The sequence below is a fragment of the Erythrolamprus reginae genome, chromosome 2, assembly GCF_031021105.1.
Source record: "Erythrolamprus reginae isolate rEryReg1 chromosome 2, rEryReg1.hap1, whole genome shotgun sequence".
In the NCBI taxonomy this organism is placed as follows: Eukaryota; Metazoa; Chordata; class Lepidosauria; order Squamata; family Dipsadidae; genus Erythrolamprus; species Erythrolamprus reginae.
In genome coordinates, this window is record NC_091951.1 from 253,461,175 (window position 1) to 253,476,009 (window position 14,835).

At 46.1% G+C, this 14,835-nt stretch overlaps 1 protein-coding gene across 3 annotated transcripts in view; it reads left to right on the forward strand.

The window, feature by feature from the left end:
- Positions 1 to 10,789, forward strand: part of RIGI (RNA sensor RIG-I) — a 49,957-nt gene extending 39,168 nt beyond the window's left edge. For all 3 annotated transcript variants that reach the window (XM_070742459.1, XM_070742461.1, XM_070742460.1), the window contains 3 exons: positions 3,394 to 3,545; positions 4,821 to 4,967; positions 10,254 to 10,789. In XM_070742459.1, coding sequence (XP_070598560.1) covers positions 3,394 to 3,545; positions 4,821 to 4,967; positions 10,254 to 10,544 — 590 coding nt within the window. In that variant the 3' untranslated portion in view covers positions 10,545 to 10,789. The remainder of the gene's footprint in view (positions 1 to 3,393; positions 3,546 to 4,820; positions 4,968 to 10,253) is intronic.
- The last annotated feature ends 4,046 nt before the right edge of the window (positions 10,790 to 14,835 follow it).

Genomic DNA, 14,835 nt, shown 5'->3' on the forward strand with positions numbered 1-14,835 from the left:
TCCACAGAAAACATCTAAGGGGGAAGGCAGGCTGTCCTCGACTTACTATGGTTCATTTACTGACTGAACCATAGTAAGTCGAGGACAGCCTGCCTTCCCCCCTAGATGTTTTCTGTGGACCTTCAAAATGGACTCCTGATCTGCTGATCTGCTTCTAAAAGAGTGCACTGGTCAGACGGCCCTGAAAAAAGTGACTTATGCACCCTTTTCACGCTTAGGACCTTCGCAGCAGCCCGATGATCGCAGGATCAAAACTTTGCTGCCGTTTCATATTTATGATCGTTGCTGTGTGTCCTGGGGTCACTTGACTCCTTTCATGCCCAGGCATGAAAATGTGCTGCTCAGACATTATACTTTTCCGCCCACACCAAAAAAAAATTAGAGGGAAAATTGCCGGGAGGCTCAAGCCTCTTTCGGCTTCTGCTGCGGTGCGGCTTTGCATTTTTGGCTGGTGGGGGGAGGCAGGAGGGCTGGCCTGACCCCCTCCCTCCAGCGCTTCGCCTCCCGCCGGGCAAAAGGGTTCAGGAGGCAGGTTCTGCCGGTCACAGGACAATGGGCGGGACAGAGGGGCGGGGAAAACCGGCACCCCCATGCTTAATCCTGCCCCCAAGCACACCCCTTTCCACCCCCATCAGGCCATAGAAAAATTGTCTTGCTGAAACTGGTCCCTGGTGGAAAAAAGGTTGGGGACCACTGTTCCAGTGCATCTTATACTTCAAAAATATGGTACATGACCATTGAGATTCAGTGGTTGCAACTTTGAGCACACCTTGTAAATCTCCCAGCATTGTTGTACCTTTGAAAGTCATTGAATGTGTAATTGCTAACCAAGCACTTACCTGTATTCCTTGACTGAGGGGACAACATTAAAAAATTCCTGCTCAATATTCAGTCAGTGTTCAGGCCTAGGTCTGGAAATATTAGCCATTTTGGCCAATTTGGTTGATAACCTTCATAAGGATTTGCAGTAGTAAGTGTGCACCTTTTGCTTTTTAAAAATCCTTTCAGCAATTTTCAGTGCTATCAACCACAGAATCCTTCTGTACTTACTACAGGAGTTGGGGAATGGATGTTTAAATAGCTATCTGTTCTTTCATGAGTGGGTGTGCTGTAAGGTTTGTTTTCTCTCTATCCCAACTCCCACTTTTCAATAGCTTCATGAAACGAATAAGACTTAGGCGTATACAGTGGTACTTCAAGATACGAACCCCTCGTCTTACGAACAACTCAAGATACGAACCCGGGGTTCAGAAAAAATTTGCCTCTTCTTACGAACTTTTTTCGTGATACGAACGCCAAACCCGAACTTCCGGGTTTGGCGTTCGGAGGCTGCTGGGAAGCCCCCCAGCCCGGCTGTCACCTTTTAAAGCAGCCGCGCGGCTTTCCAGCAGCCTCCGAACGCCAAACCCGGAAGTTTGGGTTTGGCGTTCGTATCACGAAAAAAGTTCGTAAGAAGAGGCAAATTTTTTCTGAACCGTTCGGAGGCTGCTGGGAAGCCGCGCGGCTGTTTTAAAAGGTGACAGCCGGGCGGCGGGGCTTTCCAGCAGCCTCCGAACGCCAAACGCGGAAGTTTGGGTTTGGCGTTTGGCTTCGGGAGACGGCTGGGAAGCCGCGCGGCCATTTTAAAAGGTCACAGCCGGGCTGGGGGGGTTGCTGGGAAGCCCCCCAGCCCGGCTGTGACCTTTTAAAACAGCCGCACGGCTTCCCAGCCGTCTCCCGAAGCCAAACGGCAAACCCAAACTTCCGTGTTTGGCGTTTGGAGGCTGCTGGAAAGCCCCCCAGCCCGGCTGTCACCTTTTAAAACAGCCACGCGGCTTTCCAGCAGCCTTCGAACGCCAAACGCGGAGGTTTGGGTTTGGCGTTCGGCTTCGGGAGACGGCTGGGAAGCCGCGCGGCTGTTTTAAAAGGTCACAGCCAGGCTGGGGGGGTTGCTGAGAAGCCGTGCGGCTGTTTTAAAAGGTCACAGCCGGGCGGCAACGGTTTTTTTCTTTTTTTTTTTTTTTGCACTGATTAATTGACTTTACATTGTTTCCTATGGGAAACAATGTTTCGTCTTACGAACCTTTCGTGTTACGAACCTCCCCCTGGAACCAATTAGGTTCGTATCTTGAGGTTCCACTGTATCTCCATCCTGGGCTGAGCTAAACTTGCTATAAAGTCAATGGGTTCAATGGGAATAATTAAATTGAATCACATTTAAGATAGAAGTCTAAAACCTATTTGTCTCTTATCTCCTTTGGTTGTAATTCTCCTCTGATAGAGCAAATCTGTAACCCAAGAATCCTCTTGGATACTGTAATCATTGGTAAATGGAAAGAGGCCATGACTAGAGGAGTCTCTTTTAATGCCAGTTATGGCTTCATTCAAAGAGGGTGGCCTTGGCAACAATTATCCATCACTTTATCATGGAGAGGAAGGAATTATAAGAGAGTAATTTGGGCCCACAAAGGAGAATATACTGGACTGTTTGTTAAGCATGCTTATTGTTGCTAAAACTGGCACCTTTCTTTCAATATGTACTCTCCATTATGCTTATTCTTGTAATCTTCCTCTTCAGTGAATGTTAAATACAAATACAGCGATACCTCGTCTTACGAACTTAATTTGTTCCGGGACAAGGTTTGTAAGGTGAAAAGTTTGTAAAACGAAACAATGTTTCCCATAGGAATAAATGGAAAAGCGATTAATGCGTGCAAGCCCAAAACTCACCCCTTTTGCCAGCCGAAGCGCCCGTTTTTGTGCTGCTGGGATTCCCCTGAGGCTTCATGAGAAACCCCACCTCTGGACTTCTGTATTTTTCTGATGCTGCGATTTCGCTGAGGCTCCCCTCGCTGGTAAACCCCATCTTTGGACTTCCGTTGCCAGTGAAGCACCCATTTTTGCGCTGCTGGGATTCCCCTGCAGCATCACAAAAACACGGAAGTCCGGAGGTGGTGTTTCCCATGGAGGGGAGCCTCAAGGGTAGTCCCAGCAGCGCCAAAACGGGCGCTTCGCTGGCAACAGAAGTCCGGAGGCGGGGCATCCCAGTGGCGGTGGCTTGGGTTTGTAAGGTGAAAATAGTTTGGAAGAAGAGGCAAAAAAATCTTAAACCCCGGGTTTGTATCTCAAAACGTTTGTATGACGAGGGGTTTGTAAGTCGAGGTATCACTGTACTAGTTCCTTTCTTGGTAATCATCCCAGACTGAGGTGAGTACTTAAAAGGGCAGGGGAGTGGGGAAAAGGGAAAGCCGAAGTAAAATGGTAGGAGGCAAGTAAAAAGGTGAAGGTGTGAAACTAAACAAGTGTTTGCAGTTACAAGCCAGAAAGCCCCTTTCGACCACTTCCTTTAGCGGTGGAACTGCTAGCACCTATGTGGTTACTAAAAAAGAACTCCCTATAATGTGCCTTCTCCAGGTCGTGGAAGAGCAAAAGACAGCAGGTGCATTCTTGTGACAAGCAAAAAAGAACAGGAAGAGAAGGAGAGATACAATTTACAAAAGGAGGAAATGATGAACAGAGCTATTGAAGCGGTACAGCACTGGGATGAAAAGATCTTCGCACAGAAGGTGAGCAGTTTTTTTAAAACGAAGGCTTCCTTAATGTCCCATTCAGCCGAAGAGGAAAATTCTGTACTTTAAAACGAGCCAGTTCTGTTCAAACACAAAATGGCTGAACCTGCTGCTTTCTAGCTTTGCTTAGTTGTCGTTACTTTATTTTCAGGATGGATATATGCAGGCAGGGGTATCTGCTCCCAGTGTGGTGCGCGTGCAGCTTCCCGCATCCAGCGTGCGTGTGAATCTCAATGAGATTTTGCTTCTGCGCATGCTTAGGAAGCAAAATGTCATGAGGGGACATGCGCGTGTGCGAAATTTTGGTGGTTGTTTTGCTTCTGCGCATGCTCAGGAAGCAAAATGTCATGAGGGGACATGGGCGTGTGCGAGATTTCGGTGGTTGTTTTGCTTCTGCGCATGCTCAGGAAGCAAAATGTCATGAGGGGACATGGGCGTGTGCGAGATTTCGGTGGTTTGCTTCTGCGCATGCTCAGGAAGCAAAATCTCGTGAGGGGACATGGGCGTGTGCGAGATTTCGGTGGTTTGCTTCTGCGCATGCTCAGGAAGCAAAATCTCGTGAGGGGACATGGGCGTGTGCGAGATTTCGGTGGTTTGCTTCTGCGCATGCTCAGGAAGCAAAATCTCGTGAGGGGACATGCGTGTGTGCGAGATTTCGGTGGTTTGCTTCTGCGCATGCTCAGGAAGCAAAATATCGTGAGGGGACAGGCGCATGTGCGAGATTTCGGTGGTTTGCTTCTGCGCATGCTCAGGAAGCAAAATATCGTGAGGGGACATGCACGTGTGCGATATTTCGGTGGTTTGCTTCTGCGCATGCTCAGGAAGCAAAATGGTGGTTTGCTTCTGCGCATGCTCAGGAAGCAAAATCTCGTGAGGGGACATGCGCGTGTGCGAGATTTCGGTGGTTGTTTTGCTTCTGCGCATGCTCAGGAAGCAAAATCTCATGAGGGGACATGGGCGTGTGCGAGATTTCGGTGGTTGTTCTGCTTCTGCGGATGCGCGGAACCAAACAATCACCAAAATCTTACGCACGCGCATGTCCCCTCACGAGATTTTGCTTCCTGAGCATGCGCAGAAGCAAAATATCACTGGGATGCATGGCGGATGCCTGAAGGTGTATGCGCAGCTCCCATCTTATTACTAGTGTGCAGTGTGGCCTGTAACCGGGTAAGGTTGTGTATGGGAGAAGGTTCATTCAGGACAACATTCCTGGGCTCTTGAGAGTAGTTGGTGCCTGGTGACTTGAATTCCGTCTTTCTCTCTTCACCCCAGATAAATGACTTGCAAAGGAGGCAAATAAAAATGCTAGATTCCAAGAAAAAACCGACAGAACGAAAACCCTGGAAAAGCAACCGAGTCCTTTTGTGTAGCAAATGCAAGATAAAGGCCTGCAGCACAGAGGACCTCCGGGTGATAGAGGTAAACTGCTGTTGCTGCCTTCGCTTCCCAGTGCCTTTTTTGGTAGTAGGATAAGTGTTGGAGAATACGCATCAGTGAGAGACCTGATTCAGTCCAAATCTCTGATTTGAATTTCAAGATTTGAATCAATAAAAGCTTTATCCATAGGCTATAAATCAGGAAAATATATGCCTGCATCTGTTTAATTTTTTGGCAGAATAAAATGAACATCACAATGATAGAGGCTTTAGAGAAGTTTTCCCCAAAACATTTCTCTCTGGACTCCTTTCTGCTTTAAAATTAAAATTTATTCATTTCCTGCCACGTTCATTTCCCACAATTGCTTGATGGGATTTTGGTATTACATTATTTTTCAGTAGTTTGGCAAATCATTTTAATTTTGCAGATCCCTGAGAAAGAAAATACAGCTTCAGAGGATATTGATGCAAAGTTTCAGCTGGAAAGTTTTAAGGCTGTCATTGCTATATATAGAGTACAGTAGTCCCTCATCTATCGCTGGTGTTACGTTCCAGACCTGGCCGCGATAGGTGAAATCCGCGATGGGGAATTTATCAACTGATAGTACTTATTTAAGTATTTATATTGTAATTGTTTGGTAAGTTTTCATTGTTTTAAGTGTTTATAAACCCTTCCCACACAGTATTTATTTTAAATACAGTATTTAAATACAGTATTTACAATTTTAGATATATATTTTTTGGGGGAAAAACCTGCCGATCGAGTTCGGCGGGCTTTTTAAATCTGCCGATCGACTTCCTCAGAAACCCGCGATGAAGTGAAGCCGCAGTAGGTGAAGCGCAGTATAGCGAGGGACTACTGTATTTTTAATTGTTTCTTTGCATTTTTATAATAGAGGTGTCAGGACTAAAATATAGGAAACACAGCAAATAAAAGGTATCTATTTGAGTTTTAAACTTCAAATCTAACCAAGGTTATTTTTTTTAAAAAAATGGTTATTAAATCAAACATTTTAGTTGAATAATTCCTTTAAACCTTAGCGCAGCTGAGTACACAGTGTCATGAGCAATGTTCCCTCTAATTTTTTTTCGGTGTGGGCGGAAAAGTATAGTGTCTGAGCGGCAGTCCCCTTGGGACTGGGTAGCATAGAAGTATAAATAAATAAATAAATAAGAAAAAAATCCCTTCTTTTTTATTAAAAGAAATTAATAATTTTAAAAAACCACAAAATCCATTACTATTGAAACTAAAACAACCAGCAAAACCAAAAACATAACTATTAATAAAAACAGGTGAGGGCTGGGGTTTTTTCCCTCTGTTATTATTTAAGTGCTTTTACCATATGCTTTAAATCAAGAGTCACTTCTCTCTCTGTTTCTCTCTCTTTCCTGTCATCCTCAATCATTTTCTCATTTCTTTTTTTTTCTCCCCTTTTTTCTATCATTTCTCTATCTCTTTCTTCCTTCCACTCTTCTCTCTCTCTCTCTCTCTTGCTTTCTTCCTCTCACTCTCTTCCTTCCTCTCTCATCTCTCTCTTTCTTGTTTTCTCTCTCTCTCTCTCTCCCTTCTCTTCTCTTTCTCTCTCCCCCTCTTGCTGTCTCTCCTTTTCTCACTTTCTCTTGTTTCCTTTCTCTCTCTCTTGCTTTTTCTCTCTTTATCGTTTTAGAAACATAGAAACATAGAAGACTGACGGCAGAAAAAGACCTCATGGTCCATCTAGTCTGCCCTTATACTATTTCCTGTATTTTATCTTAGGATAGATATGTTTATCCCAGGCATGTTTAAATTCAGTTACTGTGGATTTACCAACCACGTCTGCTGGAAGTTTGTTCCAAGGATCTACTACTCTTTCAGTAAAATAATATTTTCTCACGTTGCTTCTGATCTTTCCCCCAACTAACTTCAGATTTTGTCCCTTGTTATTGCGTTCACTTTCCTATTAAAAACACTTCCCTCCTGTTATGGTTAGCTCTGGCCCAGCTCCTGCCCCAAGGACTGTGGATGTGGGGGAGACATCCACATGCTACAGGCCTGTTTTGCCCCCGGTGGAATCTGCTGATGAAGGCTCCTCTGACCAAGGAGACATGAGTGGTCTCTCACTCTTTCCCTCTCTTGTTCTATCTCTCTCCCCCCTCTTTCTCTCTCTCTCTCTTTCTCACTTTCTCTCTATCTTGCTCTGTCTGTTGCTCTCCCTCTCCCTCATTCTCTCTCCATTCTTCTTACAGCGGAGGCCGGCGAAGGTGATTTTCAATGTTGGACACGCGTGCTCCCCAGCCCGCCCCGAACATTCAAAATAAGAAAAACCTTCGCCGGCTCTAAGTTCTCATGCTCGAGGAGGGGGCTGAACTACAGTACTGCCAATGTATTTTTCTATATTCTGGTTGCTTCTCTGCTTCCTTGCTGCGGAGGAAATCAAGCAGCCTTTCTTGCTCCCAGCCTCTCCTCTGACCCATCCTCAACTCACCCACCAGCTTCTGCTGCGACTCTCTGAAGAGAGAAAGGGTTCTCTCCCCTTTCTAGGAATGCAGTACTTGATGGTTTTAACTCTTTAAAGGTTAAAAAAGGTTTAAAAAATAAGGTTTTTCTTATTTTGAATGTTCCAGGTGGGCTGGCAGGGGGATGGGGACTGTGCGCGCCTGACATTGAAAATCACCTTCGCCTGCCTCCGCTGTGAGAAGAACGCCTGCCCCGCCTCTCCTGCAGCCCCCTCGCTGACAGCCCGGGACAAAAGCGCTCTCAGCGAAGGGACTGCGAGAGGGGTGGGGCGGGCATTCCAAAGCGCTCGAAGTGGCAAGCAGCCGGATGGGGAGGACGAGCAGCTGCCACCGCCGCTGCAGGAGGAGCCGCGTCCCAAGGCAGGAAGCGGAGGAGGAGAAAGAGAGGCGGATCGGGTGGGCGGGCAGGGGTCCAGAGGCGCTGGAAGGAGGCGGCCGCGGCTCCTTGCATGCCCTTGGAAAAGGATGCACGTGTGTGTGTTTTGACGTGCATGTGCGCGCATGCGCACAGCTTAGAGTGAACAGTGGTCATGAGTATACACTAAAAAGGAGTGAAGAAAATAAATATTAGCATTGACCTGTCAAATTATAAGGGTAAATCTGGTAATTGTAAGAATATTCAATGAGAGGCCCAGCCTTTGGGTTACACATATAGGTGGAGTGGCATCTCTTGGTAAATGAAACCTCTAGTCCCCTTTGAAATAGTCAGATTGATGATAAAATCAAGGGCAATCGTTCCTACATTAAATGCATATAGACAAGCGTATTCACAATTGGGTTTTGAACGTTTGCACAATAAAAATATATTTTGAAGGGGTCCAAATTTCCACCAAAAAAGTAAGCCAGTCTCCTCAAAGAACCCCAAATTTTAAATGTTTCAGACATTCATTCCACATATTGGAATGATTGTATGATTGTTGTGCTAATGGGTGTCATTGATTTTAATATAACTGGGGCTTCTTTTATACGTTGTAAGCCGCTCTGAGGGGCAGCATATAAATCCAATAAATAAATGAAAATAAATAAATATTGTGGCTTTCGTGGTATATAGGCAGTAAACAGGAAGGGTCTTCAAAGGGTTCATTTTTAAGGTCTCAAAAGCCATGTAATCTCCATGTAAGTTCATAATCCAACGAATTCCACAAAGATCAGAAACAATAGTCCTGTGTTGACATCTTCCCACATAGATAAATTGCATTGCAGATTTCTGGAAAGCCTTATCCTTCTCCCAAGCTATTTCAGTGAGGAGGGCTACAAACTATATGGGCTAAGGGCACCGTTCCCCGTAAGCTGTGTGCGTGCACGTGCACCCCAAAATACCCCCCCACGCGCCCTTTTCCATGGGTGCGCGCTCCCCATCCCCCTGCCAGCCCATGGGCGGGGGCGGGGAGGTGCAGCAGTAGGAGAAAAGGGAGCCGCGGCTGCCCCTGCCTCCCCACGGTGCCTCCGGCCAAACGCGCCCCTGGCTTCTCGGCCCTGCTCCCCCGCCCGCCCGATCCGCCCCCTATCCTCCTCCGCCTCCTGCCTTGGGGTGTGACTTCTCTCACGGCGGTGGCGGCTGCGGGACGAAAGCGCTGCCAGCCAGGGGGCTGCGAGAGAGGGCTTTCTCCGTGGGCTTCGGGAATGCCCTCCCCGCCCCTCTCGCAGCCCCTTCGCTGGGAGCGCTTTCATCCCAGACTTCTAGCAAGGGGGCTGCAGTAGAGGCAGGGCAGGCGTTCCCAAAGCACTGCGAGAAAGCGCTCTCGCAGCCCCCTTGCCGTTGGTGCCTCCGTTCTGGAGCTCCGCCTCACAGCTGATCACCCTGCCGCCGCCCCACGGCTACTGCCCAATGCCGCTGCTAAGAGAGAGAGAGAAAGGGGGGGGGAGAGAGAGATAGTAAGATAGAGAAGAGAAAGGAAGCAATAGAGAGAGAAAACAAGAGAGAAAGTGATGAAAGGGGGGGAGAGAGCTAGCAAGAGAGAAGAGAAAGAAAGAAAGAGAGATAGAAAGAAAGAGTGAGAGAGAAAGAAAGCAATAGAGAGAGAGAGAGAGCAAGGGGGGGGGAGAGAGAGAAATGACTTGATTTAAAGCATATGGTAAAAAGCACCCAAATAATAACAGAGAAAAAACCCCCCAGCTGTTTGTGTGTGTGAACTCTTGAACCATTTCCAATAGCTCACCTCTAATTGGAAATGGTTCAAGAGTTCACACACACACACACACAAGAGGGGAGGAGACAGGGATGGAAAAAGTGAAGATAATAATAGTAATAGATTTTGGTTTTGTTTTATTATTAATTTCTTTTAATAAAAAAGGGATTTTTTTCTTATTTATTTATTTATTTATTTTTCTATGCCGCCCAGTCCCAAAGGGACTGTCGCTCAGACACTATACTTTTCCGCCCACACCGAAAAAAAAATTAGAGGGAACATTGGCTAAGGGTAAACTCTTTTTTTAAAAAAAACCTTGTCTTTATTTTTAAAAAGGCAAACCAAATGAACTCCAAGGAGTCCTAAAGAGATTGTTTTCCTGTGTCAATTTCACATAAAGATACATTTCTGATTTCCTACTACAAGGTGAAATTTAGAATTTATCCAGTCGAAAACAAAACCTGAGTTAGCTGTATGCATCCATCATGAAAAAGCCCTTAAATTTTGTTAAGAGAAATTTGGTTTTGCCATTTCAGAATTAAGTGTTGGAAGTGGAACTCTAGACTGATGTGGCTGAGGAAATTGACATTTGAATTTACCAAGTGGCTATAGGCTGACCTGAAAGCATGCACTCTTAGATTTCTGACCAACCCATTTATAAAGTGATAAAGATAATGCTATATTCTGTGCTGTGTTCATTCTAGGAGTCGCACCACACTGTTTTAGATGAGAAATTTAAAACACGGTATACCACAGAACCTCATAAGAAAGCACACAGCTATGGGAATTTTGACAAAAAATTCAAGATGCATTGCCTCAATTGCCATTACGACTGGGGAATCGTTGTGAAGTACAAGAACTTTGAGGACATGCCCATCATTAAAATTGAGAGCTTTTCTGTACAGGATGTTGTTAGCAACCGGCAGTTTTATTTCCGAAAATGGAAGGATGTTGATTTTGCAATGAAAGACTTCGATGTTGAAGAAATGCCTTAGTAAAGTACGGTCTGTTCAAACATTTATAATCTTGCATGACCTAGTTAATTCTGTTTTAAAGTCAAATGGGTAACTGAGGAACTATTAACTTTCCACTTACTTCAGTGTAAACTCAAACTCCAAGGTAGCTGTGACATCCGTCTGATTCTTAGTACGCTTCCATTCTTCAAAAAAGCTGATCTGTTTCCACTGCTGTCTTTTCATTATGCAATCTAATAATAAATGTACATATTTAAAACTTTAAAGGGTTCTTGATTGTTTGTGGAGGCTGGGAATAAGGGTTTGTTTTATGCTTGGCTGTTTTAAAAAGTTAGGGACATATCGCTGAGGATATGCTAACAATTTTAAGGTAACGTTGAACTAGAACTATCACTAATAGCAAAGTTCTCCAATGCACTGCTCAGGAGAGTTAAACATGGGTTCGGCTGTAGTCTGTTGCTAGGGACTGAGTTTTGAAAATTTAAATATTCATTTAGTTAACACCCCCTAGCTGCCTAGAAGGTCAGTTTTTAAAACTCAGTCATAGTGTAGGGACATTTTAAAGGTTCTCTCCTAGCTACATGACAGGTTGGACTCTCCTTCCTAACACAGGTAAGAGGCATGAGCCTTCTAGCTAACATAGGTTGGACTCTCCTTCAGCTCTATTAATTCAATCAAGAAACAGCGGCCGACAGCAGCTTCTGACTAGCGGCCGCCATTGTTCAGCCCTGACACCAGTTGCTAAGGGACTTTCGGCAGACTGCTTAGCGCATCCCCAATCACAATTCATGCTGCGCAGTTATAGCCAAGCCTGATTCTTGCCTTCTCTTCCACTCCAGCCTCTAATGAGCTTCCGGGAACCATTTTAGTGCAGAGAATTGGTCTATTTCACTAGCGTGAGTTGTGCTTTGCTTCCTAGTGATCTCTTTGGCATTGTGAGTTCTCCCTGCTTGCTGCAACTGCAGTTTAGCACAGATTATCATCTGTCCTGCTCAATTAATTAGCTCTCATCCATGTCTGACAATAAAGAGCAACAACAATTGGGGGAAGACCCTGCAATGGCCACAGCCCCAATGACGTCAAAAGACAAGGGCCAACCATCAAAATCCAAGACTTAAGGCCTCTCAGTCTGCAGTTACTTTGAAAAAGGCTGAGAGAAGAATAAAAGCCCTTGAGAAGCACAAAAACAAATCTTGGTTCCACCTTATCCTCAATTGCAGTTACCTTGGGCCTTACTTCCTCATCAAATGATGCTGTCCCTTCAACCTCCAGCCCTGCCTCACCCAGAACCTTCGGGGACAACTACAGGTAGAGATTGGTGATCAGACCACGAGAGATGCTCTCGTCTACTTTGCCTCAAGCTCACTTAATCCCCATTGGCCAAAACAGCAGGCATTGCAAACCAGCGGCCACATTTACTCCCACTGCAGCTGGCCTATGCCAAGGGGTGGACACATGGCACCAACTTTCACACTCTGTGCAAGACATGATTGCGAACGCTTATTCCCAGGGCATTGCCACAGACATGCAGCAGCGCCCTTCCGTCACCCCTGCTAGAGCGATGCCTCCAGGATTGTGGTCCACCGAGGAAGCTCCTTATAATTCCCAGGATGAATTGGCTGCGGAACCGGTGGCACGAGAGGATAGGAGGATGCTACAGGATGATTTTTCTGAAGATGAGGAAGTCATCACTGGCCAACCAGTCTTCACAGGACTCTTTAAACCAGCTTTGTTGAAGACACTCTTAAACAAGGCAAAGATGATAGCCAAATTGGGAAGTTCCACAAAACCATCAGAATTATTTATTTATTTATTTAATAGATTTGTATGGCGCACCTCTCTGTAGACTCGGGGCGGCTAACAACAGTAAAAAGACAATATGAACAAATCTAATATTAAAAGTAATGTAAAAAACCTCAATTTAAGAAACCAATCATACATACACACATACCATGCATAAATTTTATAAGCCTAGGGGGAAGGAATATCTCAATTCCCCCATGCCTGACGACAGAGGTGGGTTTTAAGGAGCTTACGAAAGGCAAGGAGGGTGGGGGCAACTCTGATATCTGGGGGGGGGGGGAGTTGGTTCCAGAGGGTCGGGACCGCCACAGAGGAGGCTCTTCCCCTGGGTCCCACCAAACAACATTATTTAGTTGACGGGACCCGAAGAAGGCCAACTCTGGGACCTAACTGGTCGCTGGGATTCGTGCAGCAGAAGACGGTCCCGGAGATATTCTGGTCCGATGCCATGAAGGGCTTTATAGGTCATAACCAACACTTTCAAATGTGACTGGAAACCGATCGGCAACCAGTGCAGACTGCGGAGCGTTGGTGTGACATGGGCATATTTAGGAAGGCCCATGATTGCTTTCGCAGCTGCATTCTGAACGATCTGAAGTTTCCGAACACTTTTCAAAGGTAGCCCCACGTAGAGAGTGTTACAGTAGTTGAGCCTCGAGGTGATGAGGGCATGAGTGACTGAGCAGTGAGTCCCAGTCTAAATAGGGCCGCAACTGGTGCACCAGGCAGACCTGGGCAAACGCCCCCCTCGCCACAGCTGAAAGATGTTTCTCTAATGTGAACTGTGGATTGAGGAGGACACCCAAGTTGTGGACCCTCTCCGAGGGGGTTAATGATTCCCCCCTCCCTGGGTAATGGATGGACAGATGGAGTTGTCCTTGGGAGGCAAAACCCACAGCCACTCTGTCTTATCGGGGTTGAGTTTGAGTCTGTTGACACCCATCCAGACCCCAACAGCCTCCAGACAACGGCACATCACTTCCACTGCTTCACTGTCCGGACGAATTATCGGTGGGTATTGATTTAACCGTCAGTCCCTTCACCGAACCTGAGCGAAAATCAGAGTATAACCTGTCCTCTAAGATCTTCATTGATAACATCAAACGACACTGGGATCACCCAGCCACAGCTCCTGGACCATCTGCTACTGAGTGCAAGTTCTATGGCTTCAGTCCGGAGATTGAAGATCTTCAACTCCCGCCAGTAGACCAACCGGTGGCTAGCTTGGTATCCAACACCTTGGTTCCTTCCGATATGGCGGGTGGCCTTAAGCCAGATAACCGTAAAGCAGAGAACTTTATTTGTAAATCTCATCAAATGGCTGTGTGGGCACTACCGGTGGCTTCAGCAGCATCCTTCCCTAATTGTACCTCTATTATTTGGATGGGGCATAAGCAATCAAGACTAGGTCCAGCGCATCAAGAAGACCTTTCAGGTATGTCAACGGTACTTTTCATCCATATGTTAAGACTAAAGGTATTATCAACAACCGTGTTTTTCCAAAAATACAACCAATCCCAATAATAAGCCCAACTATAATTTTTTTGGGGTGTGTGGACCTAATATTCCCCCATGCTGAAAATAAAACCCAGGGTGATGGACGTGGCCAGCACAAGTGGCGGCGCAGGCGCGGGGCAACCATCTGGTTGCAGCTGCAGCCCACTGGCCCCTTGGGGCAACAGAAATCTCATCTCTCTCTCTCTCTCTCTCTAATCTATCTATCTATCTATCTATCTATCTATCTATCTATCTATCTATCTATCTATCTATCTATCTATCTATCTATCTATCTATCTAATCTATCTACTTTAGATTTGTATGCCGCCCCTCTCTGGAGACTTGGAGCTCACAACAGGAATATAAAATACAAATCCAATGATTAAAAACAAAATAGTTAAAAACCCTTAATTAAAAACACTCATACAACCCAAACAAACCATACATAAAACGAAGCGGCCGAGGGGAATCAATTTCCCCATGCCTGGTGACAAAAGGTGGGTTTTTAGGAGTTTGCGAAAGGCAAGGAGGGTGGGGGCCGTCCTAATCTCCGGGGGGAGTTGATTCCAGAGAGCCGGGGGCACCACAGAGAAGGCTTTTCCCATGGGTCCCGCCAGACGGCATTGTTTTGTCGACGGGACCCGGAGAAGGCCAACTCTGTGGAACCTTTTCCCCCTTTCTGGGTACAGCGCTTTGTTGGGCCGCTTCCCCAAAGCTGGCAGTTCTGCAGCCAGCTGCTTTGCGTTTTCCCTCTGAGGTTTGGGACAGGATTTGGCTCAGGAGAAAAATGGGGAGGGGAATTTCCTTGCCTGCCCTCCATTTGCCAAGCTCAGCACAGACTGAGGGAAGGATGGCAGACAGGAAAATCCTCCTCTCCATTTTCTTCCTGTTAAAAAACATTCCGAATGTTGAAGGTTTGGAATGGAGGCGACGGTGCGTCCACGGCCTGCTGCACCTCAAAAAAAGTAAGAAACACCCCCCCACCCTCGAGAATAAGCCCAATTGCTTATTT